At 39.1% G+C, this 21,761-nt stretch overlaps 1 protein-coding gene across 7 annotated transcripts in view; it reads right to left on the bottom strand.

The window, feature by feature from the left end:
• Positions 1–5,605: 5,605 nt before the first annotated feature.
• EMB1345 (Transducin/WD40 repeat-like superfamily protein) overlaps positions 5,606–21,761 on the bottom strand; it is a 73,758-nt gene continuing 57,602 nt past the window's right edge. The window contains exons 7-15 of one of the 7 annotated variants that reach the window (XR_015689616.1): positions 21,499–21,561; positions 21,330–21,411; positions 12,034–12,117; positions 11,045–11,111; positions 10,786–10,847; positions 10,013–10,166; positions 8,160–9,947; positions 6,523–6,622; positions 5,606–6,432 (exon numbers count right to left, since the gene is read on the bottom strand). Coding sequence is in view for 2 of the 7 variants with exons in the window: in XM_087672288.1 (XP_087528414.1) it covers positions 10,837–10,847; positions 11,045–11,111; positions 12,034–12,117; positions 21,330–21,411; positions 21,499–21,561 (307 nt within the window). In the remaining 5 variants the exon portion in view is untranslated. Of the gene's footprint in view, positions 6,433–6,522; positions 6,623–8,159; positions 10,167–10,519; positions 10,848–11,044; positions 11,220–12,033; positions 12,118–21,329; positions 21,412–21,498; positions 21,562–21,761 lie in introns of those variants that run through there. The other 6 variants (XR_015689615.1, XR_015689614.1, XR_015689626.1 and 3 more) reach the window with 6 other exon arrangements.

Raw genomic sequence — 21,761 nt, 5'->3', positions numbered from 1 at the left:
AGGCTTTGTATTGATTATCGTAAATTGAATTAAGTAACCATCAAGAATAAACATCACATCACACAAATTGATGAGTTGCTTGATAAGCTTTATGGAGAAAAAATATTTTTGAAATTTGATCTAAGATCGAGTTACTACCAAATCCAAATTAAAGATGAGGATATCCCAAAGATCATTTTTAACACTAGGTATGGCCATTTTGAGTTTACGGTTATATGCTTTGGTTTGTATGATGCTCCTACTACTTTCAACAGATTAGTACATGATATTTTTAGGCATTACCTCATTTTTGTATTCTTCGATGATATCCTAGCCTATTCCAAAGAAGAAAAAGACCATCCAAACTACCTCTAAATTGTCATTGAGACCTTGAGGGCAAGTAATCCCTATGCAAAATGGAGAAAATACATATTATCCAAAAAGAATATCGAATACCTTGGCTTCATTGTCTTAGCTAGTCAATCCAGCTAAAGTGGAGGATGTCTAAGATTGGCCACCTTCACCACAGAGTGCTCATGAAATTAGAGGATTCCTAGGGCTCAAAGGATGGTACCGCATCTTTATCAAAACACTATGCTCTCATCACCACACCCTTGACTATTGTCAAACAGCTGACTAAGATGGTATGGACTCCTAAGTAGCAAGAGAGCTTTGACGAGCTAAAGGCATGTCTGTCTTCTACTGTGCTAATATTAAAGCTCCCCAAATTCTCTAAGGAATTCAAAGGTATCACTAATGCCATCATTGTAGCCATGGATTGCATACTTTCTCAAGAAGGTCGACCCATCACCTACTCTTCTTGAAAACTCAAACCATATGAGAAGGTAAACCCATCATCAACTCTTCTCAAAAACTCAAACCATACAAGAAGAATTATGCTACTCATGATTTGGAGCTATTAGCAAGTATTCATGCTCTCAAACTCTAGTGCCACTATCTACCTAGTTGTATATTTCACTCTTATCATTAATCATAAGATCCTTAAATGGGTTTTTACTTAGCCAAATCTCAACATGAAGTAAAGAAGATAAATTGAAGTCCTACAAGAGTTCAACTTCAAGATCAAATAGCACCATAACAAGGAAAATGTGGTAGTTGATACGCTCAATCCAAAAGCCTTCTTGAATGCCCTAATAATTGAAGATCATTCAAGACAAGGCATCCTTGCAAGTCTCATCTCAATACCTAGCAATCCCATTTTTTATGCAATGGCGACCCACCACTAAAGCCCCCAATGATCCAGAATACCTATAGATCAAAAGGATTGTCCATCTAGAGAAGAAGACCCCAAGGAAGAAGGCCAAGCTCAAGAACCATCTTCTTCAAGATGAGTTGATGTACTATATCAGCAAAGGCTTTATGTACCCAAAAATTGGAAGTTGAAGAATAAAATTTTACGGGAAGCACATGACAACCCTATTGGCGAACATCTAGGATATGCCAAGACTCTGAATGTAGTTAGGAGATGGAAATGAAAGAGAGTCGAAGCCATAAATATCTCCAAAGGTTATTTTGTTATTTAATGGCTCACATCTTGGTCTTTTCTTGCTATTTTTCAACATTCAACCTTCGCTTATTATCTTTTTAAAGTTACTATTTTTTGCAAATGCTATTTTTAGTGGTTTCTAAGACTAGTGCATTTGGTAACTTGTAGTACTTTTTGGTGGGTTCCTTGAATATTTTTTGCTTCAATAGCTAATATTTTTTATGAGTATTATGTATAGCAACTGCTATTTTTGGAGCAATTACTTAAATTAGTTGAAAGAACGTACACTAGCACGCTTGCTTTTTCAAATCCTACTTTGGTTCAACTTTATTGTTTGTTGGTAGTGGTGGTCTTTGTTATCTTTTCTTTAGGGTATGTTTGCTCTTTACTGCTAGAAAGATTTGGCATTTTGTTGTTGGTTTATGGTGATGCTAGGTTCACTTCCACCTTGATGAGCTAGATTTTATGGTCCGCCGTCTTTCAAATCCATTGTAAGTAGTTGCTTTCATGAAAACCTTGTGCTGCCACCAACCTTGTTAATACCCATCATGTCTTCACGGATCTTTCTTTTTGGCACCACTTGAAACTTCCTTGCCTCATCAATTGATAACTTGTAGGCCTTTTTCCATAAGATTATCTTGGGGTCCAATTGATTTTTTCCTTACTGCTTTTTCTTGGTTCTATGATGTGATTAAATGACACTTTGTTCTTCTCCAAAGATTCTTATAGACCCTATTGCTATCTCTTTTGCTACTTAAAGCATTGGATTGAGAATCTTGAGGGTTATGTTGATAGCTTATTACATGGGTTGCCTTGGCTCGATTGGCTAAATATATTTTTGTGGTGGAATCCATATGATAGCTAGCTATGTACTTGAATGGCATGCCACGTAACACACCTTTCCCCAAATCCTCATGGGTTAGGCAAAACATAAAGATGCTTGGCAATACTTTTTTCAATTTTAATAGATACAAATACTTTAGATTTCCAAACAATCGATAGGGCTCTCCTTTATACATGTTGATTTTAGCTTCGATGTGCAATAGTTTAAAGTGCCCCCATCTTGAACCAAGCATCATATATAAGTGTACTTGGATTAACTCTCATCATATGGGTCAAATTTGGTCATATGGACTGGTATTACTTTAAATCATATTGCTTTGTAGTCCATAGGGGTTCAAAATCTGTAAGAAAATAACGTGTAAAGGATACTTCCGATTTGTATATATACGAGCTCACAACTTTCCTATCCTAAAAGATACAACATATGATTATGATGAAGCAATATAAAGACATTACGAGAGGACCACTTACAAGTGTCTTGGTCCTAATTCTACTATATACAAATGGCATTGTGCTCATACCCAATTTCCAAAGTGACATGAGTAGTAGCTGATAGAGTTGAGGGCCCAGTCTAAATGCTATCCTCATACTAAGGGTGGAACTAGATATGCAAGTATCATTCACTCACATAGTCAAATGTAGAGTACTTCATCTTCGAATCTTATCCCTATATAGGAGCACTATTTTGTCTTGTACACCACCGTAGCTTTTTTACAGTATATGATTGACCATCTTTCAACAATCACACTACGATATCCAACTACGATCAACATTGTACATGGTTTTGTCTCATAGGCCAATTTTGGCCTCAAAAGACTATATATAAAATATGAAATTTGTATATATCATGCAATGCTATGTCAAGGAAATGTTCTTGCAATGTACATATCACCATATGAGAGATGTCTTAAGATAAAATGAATTGATGTGCAAATGATCATTTACACTTCTATCATCTAGCACATTGGCAAACCAACAAATTCAATGTCTTATTTCAAAATCATTTAAAAATAATGGTTTTGATCAAAATAGAGTGAATGCATGTGCTTAAAAGTCTTGCATGTTAGAGAGACCCTTGGATTTTAAGGAGTAGAAGACCTTCAAATACTTTTGTTTGAAGCGAGTAAAGAGAGAGATTAGCATGTTTTAATGCCAAAATAACTTATAAGAGTGTAAAGAAACATTTATAAAAAGGTAAAGCTAACCTTTGAAATCACAATGTAAATACAAATGATCCATGGTAGACGTAGAGTATGCAAGCTCAAAGGAACCATTTGTCTAATTATCCTTTTCTTACAACAAATTTTGATACGTGGAAGTGATGCTAAGAAATGATGTCAATTAGTACATTATTTGTTTGCATTGCTTTTTAGGGAACATGCTATTGGAATGGTAAGATAACAAGGTGATTCTTCTTCAAAAAATTACCCACAGTTAACATGTTTTAAATGGTCCATTTTTAGAAAAGAATACTAATAACAAAAGAGCAATGCTCCCATAAATGCTAGTGCATCCTTGTTAGTGTATGATGGTCTTTGGTCTCCCCTTTGAATAGCTTTCCTACATGCATATGCATAAGCTTTGTAGGTTAGGATTTCGCCCCAATTATGATGTAGGAGGTTGACATACATGGCTATAATATACTTAATTGTTATGATCTAGCAAGAGACCTAGTTATGATCACTTGGTATTTTCAACTAAGGCAATTATGCATATACCTAAGAACAAGTGCAATAAGCTTAATCATAAGTCCAAGAAGTGCATTTTTCTTGGCTATAGACAATCGAGTGAAATGGACTATCACTTATGGAATCCTAAATCAAAGATAGCAACATGCAACCATGATGTCATATTTAATGAGGATAAAATCCATAAGCAACCCATTAAAACGGTTGATATCCATATATTAGTGTTTCAAGAGAATGGGCAACCAATTCATGAGGAGATTGTATGACATATTCCACATTATGCAAGTCTTGAACAACTAACAAATATTGAGGTAGGAGTGCTATGAGATAACAAGCAACCTCATCTTTTACAAGATAGACAAATGGAAACCATATTGTTATGCCTTCTAGTAGAGTCTAGATCTCCATGGCTCTTCAATCTTCTATCCAACTAAGATAGATGTGAGAAAATCTAGGAATGTGATCACAACAAACAGCGTTGAGCTAATCTTAACATCTCATTTATGTACTTGGGCTTGGTTGTAAAGTCAGAGATTGACTAATGATTGATTAATGTGGTTGACTAGCACCACAAGGGTGAAAATTGCATTGAGTTTTATTTCAAAGGTGAAGGTTTTTGTCATCTATTATGTTTAAGACTCATGTTCGCATCTTCATGAGGTAAGAGAGAGTAGGACATGCAAGATAGATCTTGTTGAGTGACAAAAATGGAGATAGAGGTCAAGATTTAAGATGTGATGGAGAAAAGTAATTTCAAGATAGAGTAGGATATGCAAGATAGATCTTGTTGAGTGACAAAAATGGAGATAGAGGTCGAGATTTAAGATGTGATGGAGAAAAGTAATTTCAACAAATGCCCATAACAAGATAAGAGTACACCAAATAGACATAAGACAAGGTATACAACCTTAAAGAAACCCTTTTCCCTTCTTCCATCTCTTTATTTATCCTTCTTGAACAATGCCAAGAAATGGCTTCCTTAAGTTGGTCGTTTACTAGTTAATGTATGACGTGGTTAAATCTGTAGTCTCCCCACCTTGTGGACCATGAGGCTATTACGTGACAATATATCTCATGACAAAATGAAAAGATACTTACAATCCATGTATACATCAAGCCCACAACTATTCTATTCTTATAAGATATAACATAGGTTATGGTGAAGAGATCTCAACACATCTATGAAATGATTACTTCAAGTGTCTTGGTCTCAATTCTATGTAGATACATACTCAACTCTCTCTCTCTCTCTCTCTCTCTCTCTCTCTCTCTCTCTCTCTCTCTCTCTCTCTCTCTCTCTCTCTCTCTCTCTCTCTCTCTCTCTCTCTCTCTCTCTCTCTCATTTTTATGAAGATAATTGAATTAAATAGCAATATTTACATCAGACCATCAGATCAACTAAGCAAAATAGAACAAACACAAATAACACAAAAATATCACATAGAAAGGACAGCCAAAGTGGAGCGAACAATATCCAACCAAGGAGCAACAATGTTAGGAAGAACCAGGTCAGGTAAAACCATATAGGAGACTTGCCATAACAATAAATCATGAACACAAGCCACATGACCATGGATACCTGAGGCAAAATAAAAAATGAAAGCATTCTGAGTACGACAAATATGCCACAGAGCTATCCAACTAAGGAAATGGAAAAGACACGAATGATCTGATTGCAAGGCGGACATAAAATGCATCATTCCCATGATCCATGAATGAGTTGATATTTGCTACTGAGTCACTAAGGACCACACACAAGAAATAAAGCTCCAAATCTGTTGAGCAACAAGGCAAGAGACGAAGAGATGAAGCAATGTGTCATCGCTTGTAGTGCAAAATACACGATGACCATGGGAGATCTTGTGAGCGTGCAACACATCCTCAGTTGGAAGGCCCCCAATAAGCAACCTCCATATGAAAACTTTACCTTGATAAGGAATCAGGGACTTCCAGAGTTGGAGAAATATTTCCTACCACTTCTTTTTGCTATCTTGAATATGCCATATTTTATTGGTCTTTCCAGTGACCCATCTCTTGACCTCGACCATCTGATGATAGATCTGATTAGCTGACCTATTCTTAAAATCATCAAGTAGCACAAACATCCAATCTCGTCAGGGAGACAAGGGCTGGAAAGCAAGCAATGGAGAGTACCTCACAAGTTGCTCCTATAAGGACGACCAAATGCCATGATAGCCACAAGGCATCTGAAAGTACTAACAAATCCGCCAGACAAAATAAAGACGAGGCTTTTCAAGAATGACACCATCATGAACTGTCTGCAACCCCAAGTGAGTCATCCGGTTAATCTTATCTCATTACAAGTCTTTATCGGTCCAGTCCAAAAACCAAGAGATAGCCAGCACTTCTCCTTGCAACAAATTCTCCTCCTATGAAGATCCGAAGGGCGTCAAACTGCATAACGCAAAATCTTTAGCCAGGATGCAATCAAATGAGAAAGGAGAAAAGACTGGGAGACCTTAACTCGTGGAATTTAGGACATACCACCAAGAAACTTGAATAACCATGCGACCATGCGAGATGCCAATCTTTTCAACAAAAAAATTACAATATCTGTCCAGGGATGACTTTGCACACATAAAGCCTGCAAAAGTGTCAACCTCAAAGAAACCATATGGAAATTAACATCCAATAAAATTACTCCTCTCATCCATTTAGTAGTCACATGCTACCAAGAAATCCACACCCAAACGAAACAATTCTCTTTTTTTTTCCACAACATGAAGCAAGGGCAAAAAAAACAAGACCATACTGATCATGATGCATTGAGCAACGTTAACTCTCACATGAAGAGCCCAACCTTGAGATTTAACGTACATAAACCGAACATATATATGGGATGACATTCAATCAAGCAAGGTGTGAAGAGCTACATCCACACCAATAGGATAACCCAAGTGTCAGGTAATATCTCCTTTAGAAATCAAAGCTCCTTTCCAACCCAAAGCTTGCAAATCACTCTTCGTACAAGTAATCACTGTAGATTTCTGAGCACTAATATGAAGACCCGAAGCTAAAGCAAAGAGATTCCATGTAACCATTGCCCAATTCACATTAGTCTAATCATCCTTGAGAAACATAAAGAAATCATCATTCAAAGATTCATCCAAAAGTTAGACACCACTAGGAAGAGACAAATCAACAATCTCGCCTTGATCAACCAACTTATCCAACAAAGTAAACATTGGGTGAGTAACTAAGGCAAATAGTAAAGCACAAAGAGAACAATCTTGCCGAAGAGAACGAAACAAGGCAATTTCATCAGTGATTCCCCATTAAATGCAATACGTGCCACAGCACCGTGACTAATGGTATCAACAAGAGAAGTCATGAGAGAACCAAAGCCCATAGTAGACATCAGTTGCCACAAGAAAGACCGGCTAACATGATCAAATGTCTTTTTAAGATCAAGCTGAAGCATAACAACCTACTAGCCAGAGGCTTTGGTATAATCAATATCCAGTTGAACATTCAAAATATTATGCATGATATTCCGTCCCTTAATGAAACCATATTGATGTCGATCAACTAAGTGCGGTAATTCTTTGTACAATCTATTGGCAATGATTTTAGAAAAGATTTTATACAAAGAACCCATAACAAAAATGGGTCTCCATTGTTTCATGGAAGTCAGAGAAGGAACCTTGGGCAACAACCGAATCACTGCAAGCTTCCAATCTGAACGCATCAAACCGGAATTACGAACTTGCTGACACATGCAAGTTAATGGGTCCTTAAGCTACTCAATATGAGCTAAAAACAACTCATTAAGAAGCCCATCCTAGCGAGGGTATTTCCTACATGGTAAATGGGATAGCACATCCTTCACTTCAACCTTTGAGATATCAACCTCCATCAAATCAACCCATTCAAGCTTAACTTGATTATTAACCAAGTCACAAATGTATCAATGAGCAAAGAGAACATCAAAAAGAATCTCTCGTGGACCCAACAAAGATTTATAATAGTCCAAACACATTTGAATGATGGAGAAAGGTTCAGTAACCATATCACCTTGCCCATCCAACACACTAACTATGTTTCCGAGCGTATTTCTAGCATAAATGAGCAAATAACTAATGAGATTGACAATTATTATCAAAACGTTATATAATCCTTACATTCATAAGAACCTGCCAAAGCATTTTGTTTGTGCTCCACGGCACAAAAACATCCCAATTACCACCAAAAACATATCTCCACAACTGATACTGCTTACTGCCAAAAGAAATGTCTTTAGCATTCCATAAAGCAAGTCTCATGATAAACAAAAGAAAGGGAACTATTGAATCACCGCTTTCCCTTTTAACATCCATAGCTTTAGCAACATGAAAACTCTCTATCTCATTACGGATCACATCACAAGATCTGCTCTCTACAAACTAGCAATCGAAGCACGAGAAGGGAACTATTGTTACTGAGAACAAAAAAAATCCTGAGGAAGCAAAAGCCTCCCACGAGCATCAAATCGCAAACCAGAATCAGAAGCACTTTTATCAATCACACCAACTGCAAGTACACGCAAAGATTGAGGTTTCATGTACAAACTAGCAATCGAAGCACGAGAAGGGAACTATTGTTGCTGAGAACAGAAAACATCCTGAGGGGGCAAAAGCCTCCCACGAGCATCAAATCACAAACCAGAATCAGAAGCACTTTTATCAATCACACCAAACTGCATGTACACGCAAAGATTGAGATTTCATGTAAAAACCCCTTACCTCTGTGTTGAAAAGTCCAAGTAACAAGATGTGGAGATGGGTAAGCACGAGTGGAATGAGATTCCTATCAAGCATGGCATCTAACCACAGTGACCCAAGAATCATACTAAGGAGGCTGATCCCGACCGGCTGAATGCGACTCATGCTCAATACCAACCTGGGAAACATCCTTAATTCCATTACTATGTCCATACAGACCGAGAGACATGGGAGGAGTAACATCTTGCTGTTGAGTCAAGGGTCGGGAATCACGCTCTGCATATCCGTGTCAGGGTCCAAAGAGCGCTGCAAAACCTCAAGGCTACTATCACATTCAAAAATAAAATGGCCCGATTGGCCCATCGAAAGCAGTGTCCAGCAAACGTTCCCCATTTGAGCTCAAAAACCAACGTCTGCAACCCAAGGACCTCAAAACGAATTTTAGTAGGCCAAGGTTTCCCAATGTCCCAAAGCATACAAGCCCTATTCCTATTACCGGAGGCCAAACAAGGCTCCACTACACCTCGCCAAGGAATCTCAAAACCAAAGGAAGAAGTCTCCAAAGATACGCATGAAAATTAACTACCTCCACCCAGATTGGGCATGCCTACCTAAGAACCTCTTGAAACTCAGCCATAGGCCTCCATGGGACCATATGGACCAGCTGACCATCCAAAAACAAAGGAATATGTTACATAATGCGAGCATGCAAATCCGGAGTACGAAAAAGAACCTCAAAAAACCCCTTCAGTCCGTCATAAATCTCTTCCACGAGAGGAGCCTACACTTGCCCAAGAACACCATCATGACACATCATCACTCGCAAGCATGGACTACAACCAAGCACGAATCCAAGCAATCAAAGGAGTCCTGCCCGTAAAATAAAGGATGGCTGCCCTCTCATGAAAGGCAGCAATCTGCTGTAAAACTAGGCCAATTCCCATGACAGCAACCACATGATCCCCTTCCGGTAAAGAGTTAGCTTTACCCTCATTAGCATGAACATAATTAGGCATAAGATTGTTGGCAGTGGCAAACATGAACTGGAAAGACCCATCAGCCTGTGAGCAAGAAACACGAACACCTTGCTGGGGAAAATCTGGAGCACACAAAACGTTCATCAACCGTCATCTTACAGCATTTTTCCATCTCATCCCCTTCCATCAACTGACCAGAATCCTCAGCCAAAGAGTCCCCATGCCCAATATGCTGGTCAAGAAAAGCCACATCAATACCACTTGACACCTGCATATTAGCCATAATAAAAGCCCAACCTTTGTGAGTGCTGCGCAGAACAGCAGACGTGACAAGCAGTGTCTGAGGTAATAACTGCAGATCTGCACTGGATTGGAGCTCAAATCTGAAGGTCAAACTGTGAGTAACACCTTGTCTGTACACACGCCCTAGGTCAGAAATAGGTCGCTTTCACTGTACACAACAGAAGAAGAGCAGAGCGCCATCACTGTACCTCGACTCTCTCTCTCTCTCTCTCTCTCTCTCTCTCTCTCTCTCTCTCTGTAACTGTTACATTGTAACAAGAAGTGTTATGTCAAGAAAATACACTCACAATCTACAGATGCCATATGAGAGATCATCTTAAGCTGAGATATATTTATGAATGCAAATTATCACTTGTAATTCTCTTATCTAGCACATTGGAAAACTAATGCATTCAAGGTTTGACTTGTAAATCATCTAATGATCTATGGTTTTATAAAAAAGAGAGACAGCATGTGCTTGCATCTGCAAATCAGAGAACCCCATGGATGTCATTGCAGCAATTAGAAGGTTTCAGAAGACAATAAAGCAAGGAACAATGATATACCACGGATACATACACAAGAGTGTACATTCATGAACGTACATAAATAAAATTAATCACACAAGGTTCAAGATCAGAATGCAAATATTGGCAGGGATAGAAAATTGTCAAGGCATTCATGGTGGTGATGCCAACATGTTAAGTGCCCATTTTCTAAAACACATGAATAATAGTAACCTCAGTCAGAGCAATTATTCTAGAAAATTGTGAAGACATCTCCAGTACCATAAGAGATTCTCTGAGCTCCATGTTAAGGTTCCACATTCAACCATGCCATCACCAAGTTCCTGCAGACATCAAAAATCTTAAGCAATAAGAACTAACAATTAATTACCAAATTAATAAGGCCTTCAAGAATTAACTGCATGTTCACTATCATCAGATGAACAAATGTGGATAGATGCATAAAATTGAGAACAATATTCCGTTGGGAACCAAAGAAGGGTGTCACAACAAAAGTCCCAACCTAGTAGCTTCCCAGTACCTTGAGAATGTATACAGTGGTCCATCACTGCTTTAAGCTCATCACCATGGTTCTTACAACATATATCCTGCAGTCACAAGCATCATTCTCAAAGACAATTTGGAGGCTAGCAGGTATTCAGCTTCCACACTTTCACAAGACCATCATCACCAGCTGATGCAAGCAACGAGGGTTCCTGAACACATCCATAATTTCCATTAACAATGGCAATGCTGAAAGAGAACATCTGCATAACTTTGAAAAACTTCCTATGATTACCTCTCAAGCTGATAGACTTCAATACAGGTTGATCGAAGATCATGACATACATTATTAACCAGAATAATGCGCCTGTCTTGTACAGGTTATTAATAAACCATGGAATACAAAATACTAATGACAAAATAGTCAAGTTACACTGAACTATGTTAAAGCAACAAGGGAAACAAAAGAAACAAAAGGTCTGAAACACTGTCTGAATATCATGTCCATTGATCATGTCTAATCATATCTAACTGGATCCTCTTTCTAACAAAGTATCAGTGCTGAATCTTGCCACGGACGCCAAAATAGAAATGCGTAAGCACCAAATCAATCATTTCAAAGCTAGAACTCAAAAAATCCTATCTCTATTGTAGCATCTGTTCATGATGTCACCTGATAATCAAGTCATCAACATATAAACACCACCACATACATGCCATCCTGCCTAAAGAGCTTCTGAAAAGCCCAACTAAATTTACACACACACGCATACCTAACTTGCAATATATTTTGACTATACCTACTCATTGCTAGCTCAAGTGCAGCCACAAGTTATAGCAATTTAGCTCTTGCACAGATAATCTAATAATAGCTCGCTCAAAAGAAGCCCTATTCTTTGACATAATGACAAGAGTCCTTAAAACCATCTATACAAGACGAGAAACCTACATCTTTGTGCTGACATAAACACTTTTCGGAATATAGTTGCACAATTAAGGACCACAATAACTTAACCTTTAAATCACCTGTGGATGCCATCGTACACAATTCACATCGGTGCTGTGAGCTTTTTCCTTTCTAGTTAACAACTTGAATTGTAAGTCTTCCTTCTGCATCCAAGAAACAAAGCGTCAAAACCTATGCAATCTTTCTTTTCATTCCTTATATTCATAGCCAATATCCTTGACTGAAGACTCCAAACACTATTTAAGAATTGAATGCGGTCAATATCCTTGACTCAAGACTCTAAACACTATTTAAGAATTGAATGCTGTCAGATCATAAAGTTCAGAAGCATCATGACACTTGTTTAGCTAAACGGAAGAAAGTCGCAAATTTGTTTAGCAATAATCTACAGGCTTTCCCATGTTGTGGCACAGCATATCAAAGATAAAGATTACAGCATCTCTCTATTCACATGGCTCTACAGACAGATCTTCTACCCATAAGTTCACAATGCACCACTATTTTTATGAGAATAAGGTTATCAGCTTCACAAATTCATGTGAACAATAGCAAAAAGATCAAGGAAAATTCCAAGCACAAAATACAGCCAACTAAGCGTACCACTTTTAGGAGCACTACTAATGGAAAGAGTAAGGGCTTTCATGTCCATGGAAGGAAAGGTAGGAGCTTTAGGACTTTCAGTGGTTGTCCAAGAGGTCTGCTGCAGTGCTGTGTGTATATGGATGGTAGGACCTTTAATAGGCTCAAACTAGTCCAGAATTTTGCAACTTTCTTTGATAGCTGAAGAACTGTTCCTAAACAGTGGTGAGGGTGTTTCAGACTGCCACTTCAAGCCGCCTAATATGTAAGTTGGTATTTCAATATTCCAAGTACATGCCATTTACCATCTTCAATGATGACTCGAAAGCTTATCTATCAGACTCTCAATGTTTTCTTAAACTGTCTCAGTTTTGAAGATGTACTTTCATGTTCAGATTACTTGCCTCCTCCTCACCTTGTTCACCAAATGGAGGATTTTTCGAAGCAATTGCTTGTTCTTAGGCTCCTTGAAGAAAGGTCTTCCCAGCTGAGGCATCACTAGTTTTGTCTTACGATGATATACATATTGGCCCTCATGAACTGCTCTTTCATGACACAAAAAGCACGTCCTCCTTCCAGGTTACATGCAAAGAGTTACAAGGGTCACATGCAAATGATAAAGAAACTAGGGCACTCAAAATATTTTAGGGGAAGGACATAATTGAACCACAAGGGGATTAAATTCATAACTGGTAATGCTCATCTCCTGTCACAGGTCAATGAGAGATACTAGTAGTTATTTTGGTATTTTGGCTTATCCATTTCTTAAGTTTCTTATGGAACTTCCCATTTGTGCCTATATATAGGCAGCCTATCATTTGGTGGTTCATCTTAATACATGTAGCAACCTGGTCACAGCTTTGAACCATCGAGGGGATATCAAGGATTTGATTTTTCATTCAAATATACAATGGCAGCACTAAAATAGAAGCCTATGACCTTAGCATTTGATTTGATTTTTGGCTGAAAAATCAAATCTTCAGGTCATAGATTTCCTGCTATTGTATTTTTTGGGTGAAAAATCAAATCCTCAGGTCATAGATTCGTACTTTGATTCATAATTTATTGTATACCTCATCAATAGTTCTACATCGCAACAGTCCTCATCTCTTGCTTGCTCATGTGCATGTTTTCCCATTCAACTTGGTGCAACTTTATCCAAGCCATTGTTTGCTTCCGCTATTCATAATTCTACACGGTAACATTACCTTGTTTGATCTCAGTGTGTTGTGTTTTTCTTGCTTGCTTTCCATGTCAACAGAATCCTACCTCAGCAATATTTTGCCTCTGGTGGCTATTGCACCCAGATTTTCATTGAAATTCCTATTTTTTCGACTTCCACTGAGTAACCAACTGTGTCTTGATCCTGCATTTGTGTTCTTCAACCCAATGGCATCCTTTTCAAGATTTGGAGTTGAAACCCTGTTATGGGACTGCATTCTCCAATGTACCTATCTTCGTGTCACATGCCCTAAACAAAAATGAAGGAAGCCATTGATTATGTGGCCAACATGCATCATGAGCAGCCTACGGCAGCATGGTTGGATGGGCCATCAAACCAGCTCTCAGCTACCACATTGCATTGTAGGTTGTTACTCAGCTAGCCAAGTTTGACTGGATGCAGCAATGGAAGCATAAACAGATGCTGTTAATAAACTGCTGAACACAAGGACAGAAGAGAAAAACACAAAAGAACGCTACAAAGAAGAGAACTTAGATGAATGCTCGGGAAATGGAATCCATATACCAAACATGAGAATGGCACATACAATAGCGAGTCACTAGCTCATAGGCACTGGCACCGGCTCCCTCTCCACAAGACCTATAGGTGGTGATGTGACTGACTGAGAAGGGAGCTTAGTATGTAAGGACAAAAATAATGCCAAAATAGCAGCAGGTAAGCCAGCATTTAATGCTGGTCAACCAGCGATAAATGCTCAACTGCACATCATAATGACCTCAAAATAATACCTAAAATGCCTAGAAATGTCAAGCATGAGCTAGATTCACACATGAGTGACCAAACTGCTAACACCCTCTCTCAGTTCATGGGTGATCTGATACAATACAATGATACAATGATAATAACTCATCATAGTCCATACAACAAAGAACCACCGATAGAACCATGGATACCCAATCAGTGTGGGTGATCAAGCCACCACCAAGGTGCCTCAAAGAGAAGCTGATGTTGATTATAAGCTTGGATACCAGCTCCTAAAAAATAGAGAGGAGTCATAATAGATCTCTATGTTTGTCAACAATGTCCCACAATAGCATACAAAACCATCCTCTCAAAAATGCCTTTGGACATACGTGACCATAGATTCCCTACCTTTGGCCAAGTCCGTCAAAGTGTCCCCCTATGTGAGCTCGAACTAGGAGCCTACCCCATTCTTTGTTCATCATAAACTTGGATGTCAATCCCCGCTCCAACATTTGAACTTGCCTGACTTCAATTGATGTATCAAGGAAGTCCCTCTCTGAACCTGTGCACCTCTATGCCTGTATAGATGAGGCTCACTTGTCCACCTCACCACCCTCTCACACTCCCTCTCTGGCACTGGAGAGTCATGAGGGATGACCGCATCACTTGTACTAGAAAGCAACAGAAGAAGAGGTTGTCAAGCCCTTCCCGCGGTCAAAAGAAAATCTTATCCATGCCTTGGCCTCAGCCTTGGTCAAAGGATCTAAGTCGGAGTCAAAGGAAGAGGATGACTCAGTGGAGAAATTCGGATCCGCTTCTACTTCTTCTCCTACTTTTTCCTCAAAGTCGTTAACTCTTTTCAATCTTTGCATTATACGTTGAGTTGCTACCAGCATAACTACTCCATCTGACCCAACAACTAGATCTACAAAGGTCACCTTTTTGCCATTCAGTCACTTAGACCTCATCTAACATACTAGTCAAGATCCACAACCGTGCTCACACATGGCTTCTCCTCATAATGGGGGCCTTACAACTTAGAGCACCATGAATCATTGGTGGCACCTTACAAGGGTGGGGTATTGAGAATATCTAACAAGGCAAGGCTATGTAGGAGTTGCATGTGAAATTCCTTGTGATATCCTCCAAAGAGTGGCGTGCGTCCCAACCTATATATCCCACAAGCACTCATATATATACATACTAGTTGTCTCTTGCATAAATAGAAATCCCAAGAGCGATTAAATGGCCCTGCCTATTGGCATGCCAATAGAAAGCACATATATACCTATAGAATTGTCATAAGAGCACTTGACATTCAACCTCTATCATCATAGACTAAGACAACTTCTAAGGATTACTATAAACCGAGCAAAGATGGAGCGAGCAACTTAAGAAATTAAGCACAACTTAACAATCATGCACATGAATTGATGCAAGATAAACTATCCTTACACCACACTATTTTGAGAACAACGCATTTACTGATCTATACATGCCTCTTACCATAGTGATAACATTAGACCTTTGACTTCTTTTTCTTATCACCCCTCTCTGAAGCTATAAAGACCTCACTAGAACTACCAAAGCTGCAATGGAAGCCTCCTCTGTGCAAAGACGTCTCATGCTCAAGGAGCATCGAAAACATCTTTAGAAAACTAATAAGTGTCAATGATGCCTAAGTCCTCAAAGCATTGGCCACCCCATCAAACGCCGGAGGGAACTTGCAGAGCACAGTTCCCACAAAATGGGCTCTGGAAGGGCAAACCGCATGTATCGAAGCTAATCCTATATCTGTGTGACACGAAGTAAAAAAGATTGAATAGTGTCTTGAGGCTTGAACTTCATTTGTTGGAGCTATCCATAAAGTGTGAAGGCACACATAGGGAAAGGAGCCTCATACAACATCTAAAGCAAACCCAAATCGCGAGGGAAGTCCTATAAGCAGTGACTGCCGAAAGAACCTCTTTGGAGACGCAATGAAGAAGGGTAGAATATGCACCCGCATCATCAGTGTCCTATGTAAGCACAGCTTCTTCATAGTTGTCCTTGTCTAAATCTACCAAAAGAGGAGTAGGACAAATAGGACGCTCACAAGCTCCAAATACAACGTACCATAACCGCTTCCGCACAAACCAAGATTTCATATCAACACTCCATGTGAGATAATCAGGACCATGTAATTTGTCATCACTGGAACAACAAGGGGGAACCATCTGGAGAGGATAGAAATAGAAATAAAGGAAGAAGAGGAGAGAGAGAATGTGTGTCTATGTGTACAGCCAGCCAACAATACAAGCTACACAAAACAAAGTTCACACACAGTGTCAGAGCACAAAATCTACAAAAACCGGGAGGAATCAAACAAAAGCTGAAAATGTTGTCGCCCAGCCTTTAGGAGCCCAAGAGGCTGCCAACGCAGGGGCTGCAGATCAAAACACAGTTACAAGTTGCTTGAATTGAAGTCGCCAGCTGGAAGATGATCCGGGAATCAAAAACACAGGCAGCATGGGTAGTAAATGCAGCCTATAGGAGGGGCATAGCAGCAAAACGCAAATATGGATGGCTGGAAACTGCCCTGAAACTAGTTGCCCAGCTGCAGCAGACAGAGAGGATCAGCAATAAATGACCTGAAATCAGCAGAGAACAGCACGCAAAACAGAGATCCTGAAATCTGATACCATGTCAGAAGTGGATGTAGCAATGGAAGCATAAACAGATGCTGTAATAAACTGATGAACACAAGGACAGAAGAGGAAAACATAGAAGAATGCTGCAAAGAAGAGAACTCAGAAGAATGCTCAGGAAATGGAATCCATATACCAAACATGAGGATGATGCATACTACAATGAGTCACTAGCTCATAGGCACTGGCACCCGCTCCCTCTCTCCACATAACCTACCGGTGATGATGTGATTGAGGAGGGAACCTGGTACATAAGGACAAAAATAACGCCAAAATAGCAGCAGGTTAGTCAGCATTTAATGCTGGTCGGCCAGAAATAAATGCTCAAATACACATCATAATGACCTCAAAAAAATACCTAAAATGCCTAGAAATATCAAGCACGAGCTAGACTCACACATGAGCTGACCAAACTACTAACAACCTCATCTTCCACCATTATTATACTACAAAGCTTCCCCTTCTGTCTCAGCATGTGAGTTGCTAAATGTAGTTAGTTCTTGAACACACAGATCATATTCATTGTTTTGGGCAATTCTTTTGAAAGTAAAAACATGTTAATGAATCTTTCCAATGCAAACCAATACCTTTAAAGCAGGTTGCATCTGCTTTGGACATAAAGGCCGCCTGATTTGTAAGATTTCCTTTTGTGATATAGATCTCTCTCCTTAGCAGTAGCTATGAAGTCAAGCACAAGGCAGAATTCAAGTACCACAACCTTACCAAGCAGTTTGGTTAGATAACGAACTCACTAAGCACGAGGAAACACCACATGCACTCACTGCCATTCAAGCTATATGTGAGTACAAGAGCACTGGTGGATTTATTTGGTCGACTTTCTAGCCTTAATCAACTTTATGCATGCTTCCCCTAGGTATAGAGTGTCCAACTCACACTCATTCTGAGTTTGCTTGTCTGTTCGACTGCATGTTTATCTGAGAATTCTGAAATTTGATATAGTCATTCCATGGAATTTGTGTACACCCCAGTACAAAAAGTTGAGCATGCTTGCTGCCTTATTTGTCTTCTTTATGTGTATTCCTATTTGCATACTGGAGAAGTTTGCCTGATAGAGTACAATTTTCAGCTCTGTTTTGATGCATCTAAAGAGTGCGATCAGACTCTGCAAATCAACATCAATTGTATCATTACTGCACCCCCATCTTTTTCATCCCACTGCTCAGTTTTGAAGCTAAGTGATATTAACGAAGCCAACCTGCAAATTGCAGTTCAGCAGTGTAGTTTTGACACCTTGTGTAGTCACATTTCTTGCTTGCAGCTTCTCACTCATTTAAATCTTTATTCCTAGATTGTGGTCTCAGCACAATTGGCCTTGAGCAAGTTTTTAGAAGATTGAACTTAAGAAAGTCACTGACTAGTACCTTTTGCTTCTGCTTTTACAATCACATTGTTCTTGCAGGAGGTTTTACTTGCTATCCATATTGAGATCCTTAGATGGAGCAATTTGATAAATCACCTAAAGAGCAGTTGACTGGCTTGAAAAATCAATATAGATTTTTACAGAGAAGACAAATAAGATGTCACCTAAATATGGAATGTGAATGAACTGTTAATGTTTTAATTAAAATTCACATAAATATTTTGCTGAATACTTCAATTTTGGTAAACCTAGGTCTAGGCATGGTGACCATTGCATCGTTAGTGATGGACAAAAAATGAGCAAAGTGCCACAAGGGCAAGGCCAAAAAATCAGCTCAGAATCTTAGAAACAGTGAGTGTCTAAGGTTAAGACATCAAAATTGAAAGTTTGGCTAAACTTTGAGCCAGTTAACATTAAAATTAAATTAAAGTTGGAGCAGTGCCAATTGAAAGTTTGGGACAGCCCAAAGGCATTAAATGCAGCTCATGGGGTTTTTCAGTTGGTGATGGGTTTAGAACGGATCATCTTGCCATTTGCACCCCAGATAACTCAATTTGCGAGCAAACTTTGAGAGCTTCCGCAATGTAAGATGATGCAACTACAGCATGTATGCAAGGCATGGTAACAGCTGGAACACTCATAATTGCAGTGGGGATCAGCTTGGCATAAGCGCTGCTGTTGTTTTTCTTCTCTTCCTCGGACCTCCCCAGACTGGGTTATCTATGTCCTTGGGCTGAGATCTACCCTTCTCTTTTACATCTCAGCAATAGAGCAGGTTTAAGATTTTGAACACCTTTTTTGCAAAGAAAGTCAATTTGGAACAGATTTTTCATGAAAACTGACCACATTTGTGAGAGGAACTTAGGAGTGGGTCAACAGGACAAATCTGGCAGCCAAAGGGAATAAGTGCTCACTGGAACCAGAGTGCAGAGTGCTACTGTCGTTTATAGGGTTTAGCAGACTGAAATTGTTGGATGAGTTTTTATCGAATCCAAAGCTGGTCTCAGCAATCTAAAGAAATATTGAAAGGGGTGCTAGGCTTTGGGGCCAAACGGTAGCACTCTAGCTCCTATTTGCAAGTATTTAATTTGATAATTCTACTATCAGATCCTACTCCCACGGTACTGTGGTATGGAGAGATGCCTCTTGCATAACTTTGGATATTCTTTGGTGTCAACCAAGATCCATCTTTCATGGTGCATCTCGGCTTGGCGAGGAGAGGTATGCAATACACTCTTCCATTTCCACATGCTCAAATGTGCATAGACTTGGTACAGCTAGGGAGATCACAGCAAGCTTTATGGCTTCTAATAAGTTTGATAGGTCAACGCACTCAACCCCAAGGACCCAGATCCAAGATTGAGATTTCAGTGGGGAAAAATAGAAGAGACTAAGAAAACTACTTAAACATGAGTTTGCAAAATAAACCACTTCTTTGGACAACAGTTCTAGGTATCTAGGTAATTAACTTCTCAAGTTTGGTTGTTCACATACTCTGTGCCATCACCATGGACCAGTTAGATAAGGCTTCTGACTTCTTCTGGTGATCAATCGTTTGAGGGGCCACATTTTCTTGAGGTGGTAAGGATGCCTTTGCATGTTTTTGAATTGGCAACCAAGAAAGAATTCAGGAGCTCAAGCAATCTGAAAAGCAGTGCCAAGACTGGATCCTTCATTGAGATCTATCTTCAGAATTTTGATTCTGGGATCCTGACTGCAAAAAAAGGATCTTATTCAAAGGGAAGCCATTCCCCACCATAAGAGGCAACATCACTGAGAAATATCTAAAGTGCCCTCTTCACTGTATAAGCAACTCTAAAGAAGTGGATTCTGGGATCCTAACTGTGAGACAAGGCTGGCTTTTGAATTTTACAATTACCATGGGCTTGCTGTTTCCCACCACAAGAGGTAACATCTGGCCCCTCTGAAGCATACGAGAAACTAGATACAATGCTGTTCCCCACCACAAGAGGCAACATCTGTAACCAATACCTACAGGCCCCTCTGAAGCATATGAGAAACTAGATGCAATGGTGCAGTTTCCATAGTTTCTAAATACATACATAATCTAAAAATCACTGTATGGAGTGTTTGACAAGATCATTGCAATTCAGTTATTGATATAGCACCTTTCCACCTATTTTGGATACACAAGAAGCTACATAAGTAAAAGTAAGTGCTTGGACAGGATGCCCCACTTACCTAAAGCTGGTGTCATAACATTTCCTTTGTGACTTTTGTCAGAAAATTATTGAGGGTGGACGTACAATCTATTTATTTTTCTCTTCACTGATCGACTGACCAATTTCTTTTCACCTTTATCTTTAAAATCATTGTGCTATATCCCATAGATCAAAGGCAGTTGTAGTCAAGCATAGAACTAACTTTCTGTTCAGCATACAATTTAAATAAAGCTTTTGTTGTTAAAAAAAGCATAACAAAAAATTGCAGGAATTGAACACAATGAGCGGTGTACAACAGTGGGATTCATCTTTTGAATTAAGCAACGAATGATCATTAGCAGAACAGGTGCTTATATGAGGCCATTGCAAATGAAAACTCTAATTTGATACTCAAACTCAACAGAAACAAAAGCCTTTGCAACTACTAGTATTGCACCTTGAAAGAAACTTGAAGCAATAACTACTACTGGGCTAACAATAGGTAATTGTTAGAAACTAAGCCAGCAAAAATGAGAAATAAGGCTTACATGAAGAAATAAATGCTTCATAAACAACCATCAATGACCATCAAACTCACATAATGTAAGGGGGGACTTACAGATGTTTCTTCAAGAGTCTGGCTCTCGCAGAAAAGTCGAATACAATCATCACCAGCTGCTGTGGCAATTATCCCAGTAGACCTGAAAGGAAGCAAAACACCATGAGTACCAGTTGTTCAAGAGACTGCCAGGTAAGTGCAAATCAGTTGAACTCACAACAGCATTTACATGGACCAGTGAACTGAAAATATAGTTCGGTCATGAAACCCAGAAATTGTGCAAAGGTGCCTCCTGCACAAGGGAAAAAGCTTACCAAGATTAGTGTCAATATCGCTTTTACATAGAACAGAGAATCTAGCAGCAATAAACAAAGAAGCTTTAACCCATGTGAAGAACTGGATTCTTTTTCAATTTTTCATGCTTGGTTGCATGGACATAATGATACACAATTATAGAATGCAGCTAGACTTTTCATTCATTGTCCACCACAT

The sequence above is a fragment of the Lygodium microphyllum genome, chromosome 3, assembly GCF_053477565.2.
Source record: "Lygodium microphyllum isolate KBCC chromosome 3, Lygodium_microphyllum_v1.1.10, whole genome shotgun sequence".
NCBI lineage: Eukaryota > Viridiplantae > Streptophyta > Polypodiopsida > Schizaeales > Lygodiaceae > Lygodium > Lygodium microphyllum.
This window is presented reverse-complemented; position numbering and strand designations above follow the sequence as displayed.